The sequence below is a fragment of the Cyrtonyx montezumae genome, unplaced genomic scaffold, assembly GCF_038088225.1.
Source record: "Cyrtonyx montezumae isolate F1298 unplaced genomic scaffold, pur_monq_1.0 scaffold_0, whole genome shotgun sequence".
NCBI lineage: Eukaryota > Metazoa > Chordata > Aves > Galliformes > Odontophoridae > Cyrtonyx > Cyrtonyx montezumae.
The window spans coordinates 3,224,779-3,237,547 of record NW_027071824.1 but is presented as its reverse complement, the minus strand read 5'-3'; the positions used below and the strand labels follow the sequence as shown (position 1 = coordinate 3,237,547).

General features: G+C 50.2%; 2 protein-coding genes across 2 annotated transcripts; one reads left to right on the top strand and one right to left on the bottom strand.

Annotated features, from left to right (window-relative positions):
* The first annotated feature begins 1,815 nt into the window (after nt 1-1,815).
* On the top strand, nt 1,816-8,052 carry NINL (ninein like). The gene is made up of 9 exons (XM_065731408.1): nt 1,816-1,835; nt 1,890-1,959; nt 2,611-2,703; nt 3,228-3,587; nt 3,943-4,155; nt 4,923-5,039; nt 5,132-5,362; nt 5,730-5,956; nt 7,966-8,052. The coding sequence occupies exons 1-7, from the start codon at nt 1,816-1,818 to the stop codon at nt 5,318-5,320; spliced, it is 1,062 nt and encodes a 353-aa protein (XP_065587480.1). The 3' UTR covers nt 5,321-5,362; nt 5,730-5,956; nt 7,966-8,052.
* GINS1 (GINS complex subunit 1) lies at nt 7,193-10,105 on the bottom strand. The gene is made up of 7 exons (XM_065733391.1): nt 10,030-10,105; nt 9,876-9,940; nt 9,711-9,806; nt 9,457-9,547; nt 8,708-8,824; nt 7,945-8,019; nt 7,193-7,683 (listed from the first exon to the last, which is right to left on the bottom strand). The coding sequence occupies exons 1-7, from the start codon at nt 10,102-10,104 to the stop codon at nt 7,615-7,617; spliced, it is 588 nt and encodes a 195-aa protein (XP_065589463.1). The 5' UTR covers nt 10,105; the 3' UTR covers nt 7,193-7,614.
* Between the last annotated feature and the right edge of the window lie 2,664 nt (nt 10,106-12,769).

Here is a 12,769-nt window from a genome sequence, read left to right as displayed (position 1 = left end):
GATGCATCTCAAGGACATTGTGCAGTATCTGGAAAATGATCTTCATACCTCAAGAGAGTGGTGTGTTTGAGCACAGGCTGTTTGCAGATCTGAGTGCTGCAGCAGTAAAAATAGTCTGGATGCCTTGTGTGACGCAGGGCTACGTAGCACGTTGGTCCTAGGCACTGACAGCAGCTACGTTCTGTCTTGCTATCCCCCACATCTTTTCCTCACTACAGGAGCGTGGTCAAGAGCTGGGATGTGCTCACATGGCCCCAGCTTTCTGCACATTTGTCTCCTCTGCCTTGTACAGCTGTTATGCGGGCGTTGGAGATGCCACAGGAAGAACAGCATGTGAATCCTGATGTAAAACTGACTCAGAGAGTGGCTGCTGTGTGAAGTGTCCTGCCAAGCAGGGGAGAGCAAACACCATGCAGTGCACTAGTACTCTTGCTTTTTTGCTTGGGGATTAGAGCAAGAACTTCCCTGCCTCTCACATTCAGTACCAAAAACTACAGTGCTCTCTTCCATGTAAGGCTAGACAAGCTGTTCTCCTATGCTTTTCTCCCCTGAGGAGTGCAGAGCCTGTGGGGACCTAGAGGTTAGCACTAACTGTTGGGTAGGACTGACAGAGCTGAGCTGCCTTGCAGCAGATGCCAGTATTTTTGTGGCCTCATGGGAGGCTGGGAGTACCAGGAGGAGTGGAAAGACAATGAGGCTGAGAGGTTTCCTTTCATTTGGTCTCACAGCCATCACTCCTAGCACTGCAGCATCACAAACAAGCTGACTTGTCCAGACATGGCCTTATTGCACTCAGGTGTTGAGCCTACCACCTGGTTATCCTATAATGAAGGATAGGTATGTCTTGATGGACCAAGTCAACAGGTTTGCAAACTTCTAGTCAGCTGGAAGCCACACAAAGGGTTTACTGCTGTCTGTCCTTATTCTGTTTTCCTTCCCTGAAGACCTACTACTTTTTCTCCACCTCTGACAGTTCTTTGATTGTCTCTACATGTTCTGCTTGAGCTATTGGACAGATTTTGCTCAGAACTCTTTAGTTCTTCTTGTCCTCACAACATGAATGGGAACAGAACAAGAAGATGTGTGTAAGATGCCAAGAGCAAACTGGGCTTTTGTATGGTTTTTATGTGATTTTCTCATTTTGCTCTCTCCCACTACAGAAGAGAGCAGGGCTGGCTGCTGGAGGAGAACAGCTTGCTAAAAAGTCAACTTGGGAGACTCCAGCAGGAGCTGAAGAAGGTGAAGAAGTACAGCAGACATGATGAGTAAGAGAGGAGCCAGCTGTGGGAAGGCTGGCAAATGAGTGGATGGGTATTACTTATGAAAGGGACTGCCACCCAGGTGCACTTATCATATTTCAGCTGTCCCAAGCTGCCTTTTGATTGCTCATTTTTCATTCTCACCCCTCCTCACTCCACACAAAAGCAGCCAGTGCTGGGTCAGGCTTGGTCAAATGCACGCTGAGTGGGAAAGCACAGGATTCTCATTTACACAAGCATTTTGATCAGTGACCAACTGATGCCTTAGAAAGCTTGGGATAGATACTGGTGTCACCCACTCAACCGTAAATCAGGGAGCCAGGCTTCCATTGTGGATGGTCCCAAGAGTCTGCTAAGCTGGCTTCCCCACTGTGCTTCCTACCCTGATTTTTAGGCCTTTGACTGTGTTTTAGGACTTTGGGTGCCCATCTCTCTGCCCTAAGCTGGGCTGAGGCACCTGTTGGGCAGAAGCACTCATCCACTCCGTAACCACTATAGAACCATGTCTACTTTGGCCTACTTTGGTTTTGATTCTTTTTGCAGACTAAGACCAGATATGGGGCTCCCCAAAACAGGGTGTGTGTTTTGTGCTTTCTGTCATTAAGAAAGCCATATCCTTCTCTCTGACAGGAAACACAAGGACAAGTTGAGCAAAGAGAAGGTGGAAGGGCTGGCTGAAGCAGCAAAGTTGAAGGAGTTGGTAAGTAGCTGTCAATGCTAACAAACTCTTGGCTGTGGGGCTTAGGAGGACTAAAACAGCATAAGCCTGTGGAGGAAAATGGGAGAGTATTGTCTCAAGCATCTAAATCTAATCTTGCTTAGAAGAAACAGCTTTGTTTTATAACTTATCAAGTAGAGAAAAAGGTGCGTGACAAATGCCTGTGAATGTCTTCACAGAAGAGAAAGGTGATACTTAAGCCTCCAAAAAGATGAGTTTTTATATACTCACACTTATTCCCTGTGTTTCTGCTTAATCTCAGTCTCAAACACACATGCTCCCAAGTCTGGGAACAAGTGTGTACAAAAGACATGGTCAGAATACTTATGTGGTTGAGGATTACAGGTTGTCAAGTCCTCACCCTGCTTCTGGGGTTCCTCATGGCTGAGAACTTTGTGCTGTATGGGGCTGTAATGTGGTAGAAAATACAGCAGTAATAACAAAGCAGCACAATCCTAGGCTGTACTGAATGAGAACAAACCCAAATGCAGCAGCCATAGAGGCAAACGAAGGAAGAAAATCTACTTACCTTTAGGCAGGGCTCTCCAGCATGACCCCCTTGCCTTCACTGCCAGCCCTTAAGTGAGGTCTGGGAAGGGGTGTGTCCTGGCTCCACCCCTTCTGGTCACTCAGGTACATTGCATACACCTGAGCTCCCTTGGGTTGGCCCTGCCTTCCCACCAGGTGCTCCATCACTGGTTCAAGCCTTTCCTGACCCTTGCTCAGGTAAGCTTCCATAAGCCTCAGGTATGCTGTGAGCTTTACCATAGGAAGAAAGCTGTGTTTGTTGCCTGTTTTAGTGGGAAGCTAGGAGGAATGAGGGGAGCATAAGATGTGTTGCCACCCTAGTGGTAGATGCAGGCTTCCTGCTGACACGTTAACCACAGAAACTGCACCTTGCTCAGTATTGCTGCTGAGAGTGTGATGTCCTGGGAACGTCGTGGGGATGGTGGCCTTTGGTGTTGGTGAAGGTTGTTTTTGTAGCCCTTGTTCCAGTATTATAGCCTACATTTCTATTCATCCTGTGTTGACACCAGTCTTAATACTTCAGTTATGCAGCTCTGTCAGACCCTAGACCCCTCCTCTCTTCCTTTCCCAGCAACCTATTCCAGGGTTGTTATCTGTGTATGTTTTCCTAACCATGAGGCTGTTCTTGAACTTGGCTTCTGGGCTTGGTTCAGGCTGGAAAATGAGGACACTTATTCAGGGTGCAGGCAGTGTCGTGTGGTGACAGCAGTGTTCCTATGTAGGGACCCAGTGGGAACCCAGTTTCTGCTGATATTCCCAGTCCAAACCTTGGTGCATGTTTTTATTTATTTATTTTTAATTGTTTGTATTTATTGCTGAATGTTTTACAGAGCAGGAAGGGCAAGGTGGAGGTCTCCCATGTGAACGTCAAGGAAGGCCAGCTGGCCCATGAGCTCCTGGAGCACGAGGACGACCACAGCACCAGCACTGGGTCCATCCAGCTGCAGAACCAGAGGCTCAAGGAAGCAGAGCAGCTGCAAGGAGTGGAGATGGCCACGAGGCTGGAGCACTGGCAGCAGCATGCAGCATGTTGGTCGGAGATGGAGCTGCTCCGGCAGCAGCTTGAGGCGTCACAGGAGGAAGTAAGTGCTGTTTGGTCAGTGATGGGGTGGCAGGCTGCTGAGTGGTCCTTGTGTTGTTGGTGTTTCCCTGCTCAGGGCCATGTTGGACACCTTTCCCAGGCAGAAAAGACAGTCCTCTTTGAGAGAGACAAAGGTGTCACCCTTCTGCTGCTCCCAGCACTGTCCATTGCTGGCTTTGCAGGCTGCTTGGCACACATCACTGTCGTGATTCTGCTGGTCTGCTGTGGCCATGCTGATGTGAGGGATGGGGGAGGGGCTAAGTGTGCTGCTTAACCTCTCCCTTTACATGCAGCACACCTTCAGCCTGTCCTATTGCTAGCACAAATCTGTAACTGACTACCTTTCTCTGTTGCAGCTCTTAGAAGCCAAAGTAAGCCTGAGTGTGGCTCAGACTCAGCATGCACTGCAGCTGCAGCAGGCCAAGGAGCAGCTGAACAACGTGGTGCCAAGGAATCAGTTTGAACAGCTGCAAACCAGCTTGAGAGAGGAACAGAGCAGGGTTCAGCAGCTCCAGGCAAACCTCCAGCAGCAGGCTGAGCAGGCGTGCAGGCAGCTGGCCAAGACCCAGGTAAGCTGCAGGAATTCCATCAAGGGAATCAGAGAGGTGGGAACCCTACCAGCCTAGAAGGGAGCTGTGGTCGAGGTCACCAGAGGGTTGGGTGGAAGATTGTGTACCTGGAAGATGCATTTGGTCTTCAAATTCCAGCTGCAATTTTCACTGCTCACGAATCTAGCCACCACTCTGTGCTTGATCAGGAGCACACCTCAGTCCTGTTCATCTACTTCAGACCAGATATCTTGTGCCTAGAGGGCAGGAACCATTTAGGGAGACACTGTGTTGGCTTAGGCCGTGGAAAGAAAGCTTGAGCCCTCTACATGGACACGCACAAAGTAGGTTGGCTTTAAATGTAGGGTGCTGGGTCAACAAAGTGTTGGGCTTTTGGTATTCATCTTGTTTCAGGACTCTTGAGTTGAGCTGACCCAGGCACAGATGAAGCAAATCATAACCTAAGGAACTAAAATAGTCACAGAAACTGCATTCAAGGAAGTCTAATTATGTCTCTCCCTGCTTTTTTTTTTCTGTGCACGGCTATGAGAAGGAAGGCCACTGGTTTATTTTTCAGCAAATACATTGCTGGGGAAGAGTTGTGTGTTGTCTTAAAATAGGCTGGTGCCCAACTAGGGAAGGTTGTGCTGCTCTAAGTGCTCCCCACTCAGCTCTTTGCATTCTGAAACACCTCTGCTGCTCCCCTGTTCACACTTCAGGGTGTGCAGGGGACCTGGTGGCTGCTGGGACAGCTCAACTTAACCTCAGGTTTTTGTTTCCCATTGAAGGAAGAACATGAACGCCTGTTGCAGGCAGCCATGGAGCAGGCAGAAGGATTGCAATGTGACCTGAGGAATGCTGAAGCTGCACTGGCAGACAGGGCAGCTCTCCTCAAGGATGCACAGGTGAGTGCTGTAGGTGCTGGTGCCACATATCTATGCTAAGGTGGGCTTCCACAGAGGGACATTGAACCTTAAGCCTCCTGTCTCTACTGCAGGCCCAACTCTCCAGGAACAAACTGCTGATTAAAGATCTCCATGAAGAAAACAGAGGGTTTGCCATGGCCCTGCAGGCAGCTGAAGTGAAGCAGAAGAGCATCGAGAAGAAGAACCATGTGTTGGAGGAGCAGGCCTTGGCCTTGAAGAAGCTCATTGGAAAAATCACGCCAGCATCTCTGAGTGCATGATGGGGCTCTGCTGTGGCAACTTTGCTCCTGAGCCTGGCTGAGGTTTGTCAGCTGTGAAAGAAGAAATCTGGCTGGGTTGGGCAATGAGCATTTTTTCCTGGGTAGAAAGTAGAAAATGGAGAAGCTAGTCCTTCAAGGTCCTGTATGTACTTTAATTTTCTTGTTGAAAACACCATCTTTGGTGCCAGCCCCAGTGGCAGTATGTGCTGTTGTCACAGGGCAGCCATCCTCCAGGAGCTGCCTGCATCTAGAAAGCCAGTGCAGAGGAGGCTACAGGTTCCTGCATCTGGCGTACTCTGAGCAGAAAGCTGTATTGTGACAGCAGTACTTCCCCCACCTCCAGACTCCTTTGAATTTCAGAAGTCTCCTACTATTGCTGAACATTTTTTTTTTCTTTCTTTTTCTACAGTTCCTCTTGGGCTCTAAGAGACTCAGAGCCTGAAGTTTCCTTAAGTTTGAGCCTAGGATCCAAACTAACCTGTTGCTGTGTTGTTGCCTCTGCTGTAAGGAGATCAGGATGTGAGAGAAGAGCCCTCTTCAGACCTGAATCTCTTAAGGCTTGGGGCAAGGTCAGTGTTCTTTGTGCAGCACTGTATTTCAGCAAGCTGTCCTTATTGCACTTCCTCAGGAAGCATGGTAAGATGGAAAGTAAAATGCAGCATCTTGCCTTCCATGTTAAGTCTTCACAGACCGGCAGTGAGTACTTCTTTTGCAAAAATAAGCTGTCTAAAATGCCACAAAGCCAAGTACTCACATGAGCAAATATCAGATTTACCTATCAGCCCAGGGTGTTACCCTCTGCGCATCATTTTCACTACACCCCTGCCTTGCTCTGTGCCAGGATGTGAAAGGACTCCTGTGATTCTCAAGGGACTGTGGTGGCTGCTGGAGTGGGAGCAGACAAGCCTGACTGCAATAGGGTGGTGACAGAGGCTGACAGGCAGTACAGGCAAGAGAGCTTCAACACAGCTCAAGCTGTTGTTGGCATGAAAACAAGAGGGGATAAATTGGCTGTTAGCTCAGCCCAGCAGTACAGGGAGACTCTTCAGCCCCCTTCCTCCAAGGAAGAGGACAGGGGCAACACCAGGAGAGGGCTGGCTGAGGATGTCTCAGGCCTAAGGTTTATTTTTCTGTCATTATGGAAGCAACAGACTTCTCTTTCCTTGCCTTGCTGACAGCCCTGAAGACAAGGGCTACTGGGGAAGTTGGTAAGGAAGAAAGCCCACACAAAGTGGCAAAATACAAGCTGGGGTTACCTCATGGACATTCCCTGGCTGAGGCTGGGAGAAACAGTGCAAAAACAGCCTGCACGCTTCTCTGCTTGGGTTCTTCCCCAAGTTACTGGGTTTTTTTTTGCTTCTGTCAGATGGGCATCAAGGCAGGAAAACCTGTGGTCTTAGCTTCCGGAAGCATTGTCTCAGCTACTATTTAAATGAACAGCTCCATTAAGAAAACCAAAGGAAAGCAACTCCTCAGTCTGACTGGTTTTGTGCTGACAAAACCTTTAGACCCTTCTGCTCCCCCTCCCACCCCTCTTCCAGATAGTGACCCGTGCTCTGGGGAAAAGTGTCTCAGTATAGAAACTGAAGGTACAGTACAAGCATGCTGTGTGAAACCTGGGATAGGCCTGTGATCCAAACTGCAGTGCTCATTCACTCAGCAGCTTAAGAAACCACATTCATATGCTTCTGCTGGGAGGCAAAGCTTTGTATCCAGACCCAGAAGGAAACTCTCAGAGTTGACTCGATGCTTGAAGTTCACTGAGACACCTAATAATCACTTGAGCATCACCCTGTATGGTCCAGCTGGGTTGAACACAAGAGCCAGGTCAGAGAGTGTTTAATGAACACAACATAGCTGTTCAAGAGTCAGTTAACACTGAAGGCTGAAGCAGTTCTTTATTTGGCAGTTGTGGAGCTCTCCCAGCACACAGCTGGTCAGTCTCTTACTCCCCAAGGCACACTGTGAACAAAGAACTGCTCCAAGCAAGACTGCTTGTAGTTACAAACACTGCTGGTGGCTGTGGGGCTTAGAAACGTCCCTCCACCCCCCCCCACTGCAGGACTCTCAGGCTCACCTTGTTACTGCTATGCACCCTTTGGTCATGAAGTGCTGGCCAGTATGGTTTGCAAACTTTATAAGCTTAGAGCTGATCTTCATGTCAAACTGTTTTGAGGAGTTGGAGGGCGTTCTGTGCAGAAATGCTGAGGTAGCTGAAGAACCTTGCACGTACCAGGGTTCTCTTCCCATGGCAGAGGCCACCAAGCAAAGGCTGTCCCTCCTGTCCTGCACGTTTATGACAGAATGTGCTCCAGGACTCCTTGTCTGATTAACTGCTCACATTTCCAGCGGGGCAAGAAGTGCTGCACAGAAACAGATTTTTCCATGAAAGACAGGCAGACTGGATTTGTTGTTACACAGCTAGTTCTGCTACATCATATATCAGGCAGGGCTAAAGTGCAGTCCTGGGGCACACAGACAGCTTGCAGCACGTGCAGGGAGCCACACACGAGGGGAACTGGGATGTGCTGTGAAGCTGGGAGGAGCAGGGGCATGTCACAAGAATGGAAGAGAAGGAAAAGAACAGGAGGGGATTTAGGAGCTTGCTTTCATGTCATTGATACCTGGCTGTTCTTCTTCAACAGGACGGTGGTACCATCATCGATCTCAAATTCCCCATAGTCTCTCAAACACCGCACCTGTGAAGCAGAAGGGCAGCTGTCTGCATCAGCACACCTCCCACAGAAAACACATATCACTGTTTAAGTGTGGACATATTCCTACCCACCTGCTGTAGCCTCACACAGCCCTGACCTGGAAATACAAAACCAGTCTGATCCCATAGCCTGTGGGCCCTACCTGATGTTCTCTCCACACCTCTGCCTGCAGCAAGAAGCACCAGTGGGCAGAGCAGGCACTCCAGAGACCAGGGGAAGAGCAGCACTGCACAACAGCAGCATTTCTAGAACCTCCCCACACATGCTGGGGAAAACATCAGTCTGTTACCAGTGAAACTGTTTTAAAGAGCAGGCTGATCACCTGTATGCATTCTTTCTAAGAGAACAGAGCACTTGAGCTACGGACTCTGAAATTAATTTCCACTTGCTTTGTTGTATCAATGGCATAAAATGATTTATAGTCTCATCTGTGAAAAGCAATTTAAAACAATATCAAGAAAACACCAACACTTAGTTAACAATGCTTAAGTAAGAACAAGGTTTCTAGTTGATCTGTAGAGGTCTTTGAGAAGGAATGACATTTCTGCAAAATACATGCTGCAGGAACTTCTCAGTGCTCACTCACCACTACTACACCCATTCCCTGCAGACCGATCAGGCATTTTCTTCAACATACTTCGTACAGAGAACCCAGCACTCCTGCACTTACTTCAATGTAGAGGCTTTTAGGAGGCTTTATGTCCTGTGTAAGGTCCAGTCCCTCCTCTCCTCCCACTGACCTCATGTAGGTCGCCAGGGACTTCTTGTACCGATTGAACCACTCCACCTACAGACATCAACAGCAATCCCTCAGGTAGAGCCACACAGCTCATGCTGAAGGACAAGTTCCTGGTGGATAAAATCTAGATTATTTGTGCTGTCAGAGCTCACTTTGTGAGCACAAGTTCTTCTAAAGGGGAAATCTGTCCTGGGCACAGGGCAGTCTGGATTTGGGCTAGCAGACATGCTGATAACACTACTAGCAGCTCTGTGCTCTAGTCCAGGGACAGCACTTGAGAACAGCATGTAGAGACCAGGATGGTTGGACTCCATGACCTTACTGGTCTTTCCAACATCTATGATTCTGTGACCAAAGCTCTGCTGGCTGAAAGCCCGATGGTGATGATATTTGAAGCAGTCATGCATTACCACACAGAATTGTAGGGGTTGGAAGGGACCTCCAGGGATCACCTAGTCCAACCCCGTCACTAAAGCAGGCTCCCTGTTGTGCATGTGATTTGGGACTGCATCCTTAGAGCATAAAGAAACAAGCTGGTATTTACAGTAAGGCACATCAAGCGTCTCACGTTTGTAGCAGAAGAAAGAGGCTATGCCGCTTTGTGCTAAGTAATCATTTGGGAGGAGTAAGGGAGCACCGGGAGGGAAAGAGGAGAGCAGCTGAAAAGCAGGCTGACTCACTTCCTCGGCTGCCATGTGGAACTGGATGGTGCTGGGCAGGATACTGCCATACTCCCACCGGAGCGCCCGGATCCGCAGCAGCCGGTCGTACCTGGGGGGGGACACACAAGGGGCAAACGGCAGAGGGGAAAAGCTCCGCTTAGGCCACCGTCCTCGTTTAGAAGGACGCCGCTTTTGACCCGTTTATCATCTCCAACTTTTCGAGGAGAAAGCCGAGGGCAGCGCGGGCTGGGGCCCCGGCACGCAGCACTCACAGGTAGGCCACGATGCAGCGCTGGTTGCGGAGCAGGCAGCAGTGCCGAAACCGGATGAGAAAAATCAGATCCGTCCGCCCCGATTTCGCTTCGGACCTGACAGAGGGGGGAACCTCGTTACAGGGTGGCGAGCTCCGCGCCCGCCCCGCCCGCCCCGGCACTCACACATCCGCCTGGTTCCGCTCGTACAGCGCCCGCATCTCCTCCAGCGCCTGCCGCAGCTCCTCCGCCTGCAGCACCGCACACAGCCGGTGAGGTCGGGCCTCCCTCGGCTCTGCTCGCCCCTAGCCCGGCTCCCGCCGCACCCGACCCCGCTCACCCTGAACGGCGGCAGCCGCCCGCCCGCAGCGCGCTGCAGCTCCCTCACCAACCCCACCGCCCGCTCCCCCGCCATGCCGCCGTAGCGCGCGCGCGGGAAACTTGCCCGCCCCGCAGCCAATGGGGATCGAGGGGGCGGGGCCAACAGAGGGGAAGCACCTCCCGGGGGGGGCGGGGCTGCGGGGCGGGAGGTGCCGCGCTGAGGTGGGGGAGGGGTTAGGGTCATCCATCCCCAGTTCCTTCCATTCCCAGTGCAGCCACTGGGCACGGGAGCTGCGAGGGCTCTTGGTCGGGGCCAGGTTAAAAAACATAAAAGATAGACAAAATGAATGAAGAATTTACAAACATCTATATTTTGTGTTAGGAAATGTGCTAAAATTAGGAAAACGGCTGAAGACACTGATTGGTACAACTCTGGGCTACTTCAGGCAATGAGAGGTTTACACAGCACGCTTTAACAAGATCAAGGTCTCCCACGAAGCACACGGATGACGGACGGCTCGTCGGAACCGGACACAACACAGCACCAATACACGTGTGATGTGATGGACAGTGCCAGGCCATTCCCCGCGTGGGTAACATACAATCTCTGGATAAGGCAATTCAATGGAACTCTTAATTCAAGTCACAACATACCCAGGCAGCATGCAGGGAAAAGTCATTTATTTTGTACATCGGGATGGCACGCCTCGCAACGTTTCTGTTTTAGGTAGGTAGAGCGACAGGATATAAACCATTCAAATAACATATATATATATGCTTTATATATATATATATCTATACCTCAAGTCAACAGTTGTCTTTACTGCAATAAAGATTACCTGTTGGTTTGTTGGCTTTTTTTTTTTCTTTTTTCTTTTTTTTTTTTTGGTAAAAAATAAAACTATTTGAATTCCCTAATTAACAAAATGCACAGTGATCAGAAACCCAGATCTTCTCCCGGCTGCCGCCCGTCCCTGTGATGCTGTGGCTGCAGACGCTGCCGGGGGCTCCATCTCACACACCCCACGTCCCCACTTCACCCCCTGCACCCCACATCGCTGCCTCCCCTCCATCATGAGTGCATGAGGAGCCGTTCCCGACCTGTTTCTTTGTCACCAATCGATTCCTTTATCTCTTTCCCACCACGACTTTGCTCTCAGAAGCAAAAAACGAAGCACCTGACCCAACGACCCATCCAACCCAAGCCCTCCGCCGTAAGTGACTCCAGTAAGTTGGAGTCTGATGGGTACGGCTAAGGACGAGTTCCCGGCGCAACAGGTGTAAGGATCACAATGATGGCAGGTGTTTTTCTAGCATTAAAAAGCTCTTTCAAGTGGAAACTTTGAGGAAGGGAAATAAGACACTTTTTTTTGTTGTTTTTTTCCCCACACGAAAAAGAAAGAAATGTCTAATTTCAGAGCAGACAGATCTGGGCGGCTTCAACCCTGGTGAACCCGACAGCCCTGGCTTGAGGCACTGCAGGTGGGGCTGCAGGGCCATGGGAGTGCCATCCCTCAGGAGTAGCTTTTGGGGACGAGCTTGTCCCATGGGTGCTCAAAGCTGGGGAGAGGGCCCACATCTCCTCCTCTTTGCTGTGTCCCGCCTTGTCACCCAACTGGTAAGAAGTCATCCTACACCCCTCTGTGCCCCCCTGCGTCCCCTGCTCCTCTACATACCGCTCTGGTTAAAATAAAATAAAAATGAAAGTCTTTTTTGTTGCCCTTAAATATACCAAAACAAAAGCAAATCTTCCAAAGAGAGCAGGGAGAAAGGTGCTTTCACAATGACATTCAGAGCAAAGAGAGAGCAACGATGTTTACAGACCATTGAGAGATCTATCTTTGGCAGAATATTTCAAATAAATTATTATTACAAACAATTTCTGCAGTCGTATGTTTATTTTGAACATGTCACTTTCAGCTATAGGGGTACTTGTTCACTACTCTCTATGGGTTGGGAAACACCACAGATATAAAAATAGATGAGCTCAGCACAATTTCTTCAGGCTGCCACGACTGTCTCCGATGGTTTCAAAAGCCACGGGCATGGAAAGCACGGGGCAGGCCCTACGACTGGGCGCTGGTGGGGCCGGGATGTGTGGTGTCACCATGGCTTCGGATGTGGCCTCGTGCCTCCAGGTGTCCTGCCCCATTTTTTGGGCCAGGTCCCGTCCCCACATCCACGTTCACCCTGGGGATGCCAGGTCGCCCGGGTGCTGGCCTCCCCTTTCCCCACAAACATTTAGGCTTAAATACTTTGCTTTGTTTATACAGCATGTACAGAATATACAGCACTGGGGGAGCATTCCCCAGCAGACTACGAGCGTCTCCCAAGATGACCTCTTTTTTATCAACAAATATATATAAATCGACAGTCCGAAAAGAGTCGTACCAACAAATAGTATGGCTTTTCAAATAGTGCAGCTGCATCGTGTCAGCCAACCAGGAACCACGCGAGAGAAGATGGGGAGGCTGGAGCTGGGGGCTGCCAGGCATGGTGCACCCGCCCTGCGTGGGGGCTCAGGGGGCTAAGGAGTGCTCCCTCCTGCCCCAGCGGGGTTCTGCCTTGCTGCTGGAAGCCTCCGATGAGGCTGTGAGAGTTCTGCTCCCGAGGTGGCTTTACCACCGTGTGGCTGTTTGTCCCAGCATCAGGCTGGAGCTCAGAGGAGGACTCCCCGCTGTCTTCTCTCCATCCACAGAGACCCATCCGGCTGTGCTGCTGAGCTGCGGCCTCCACGGGCAGCCTGAAGAGCCGTGTTA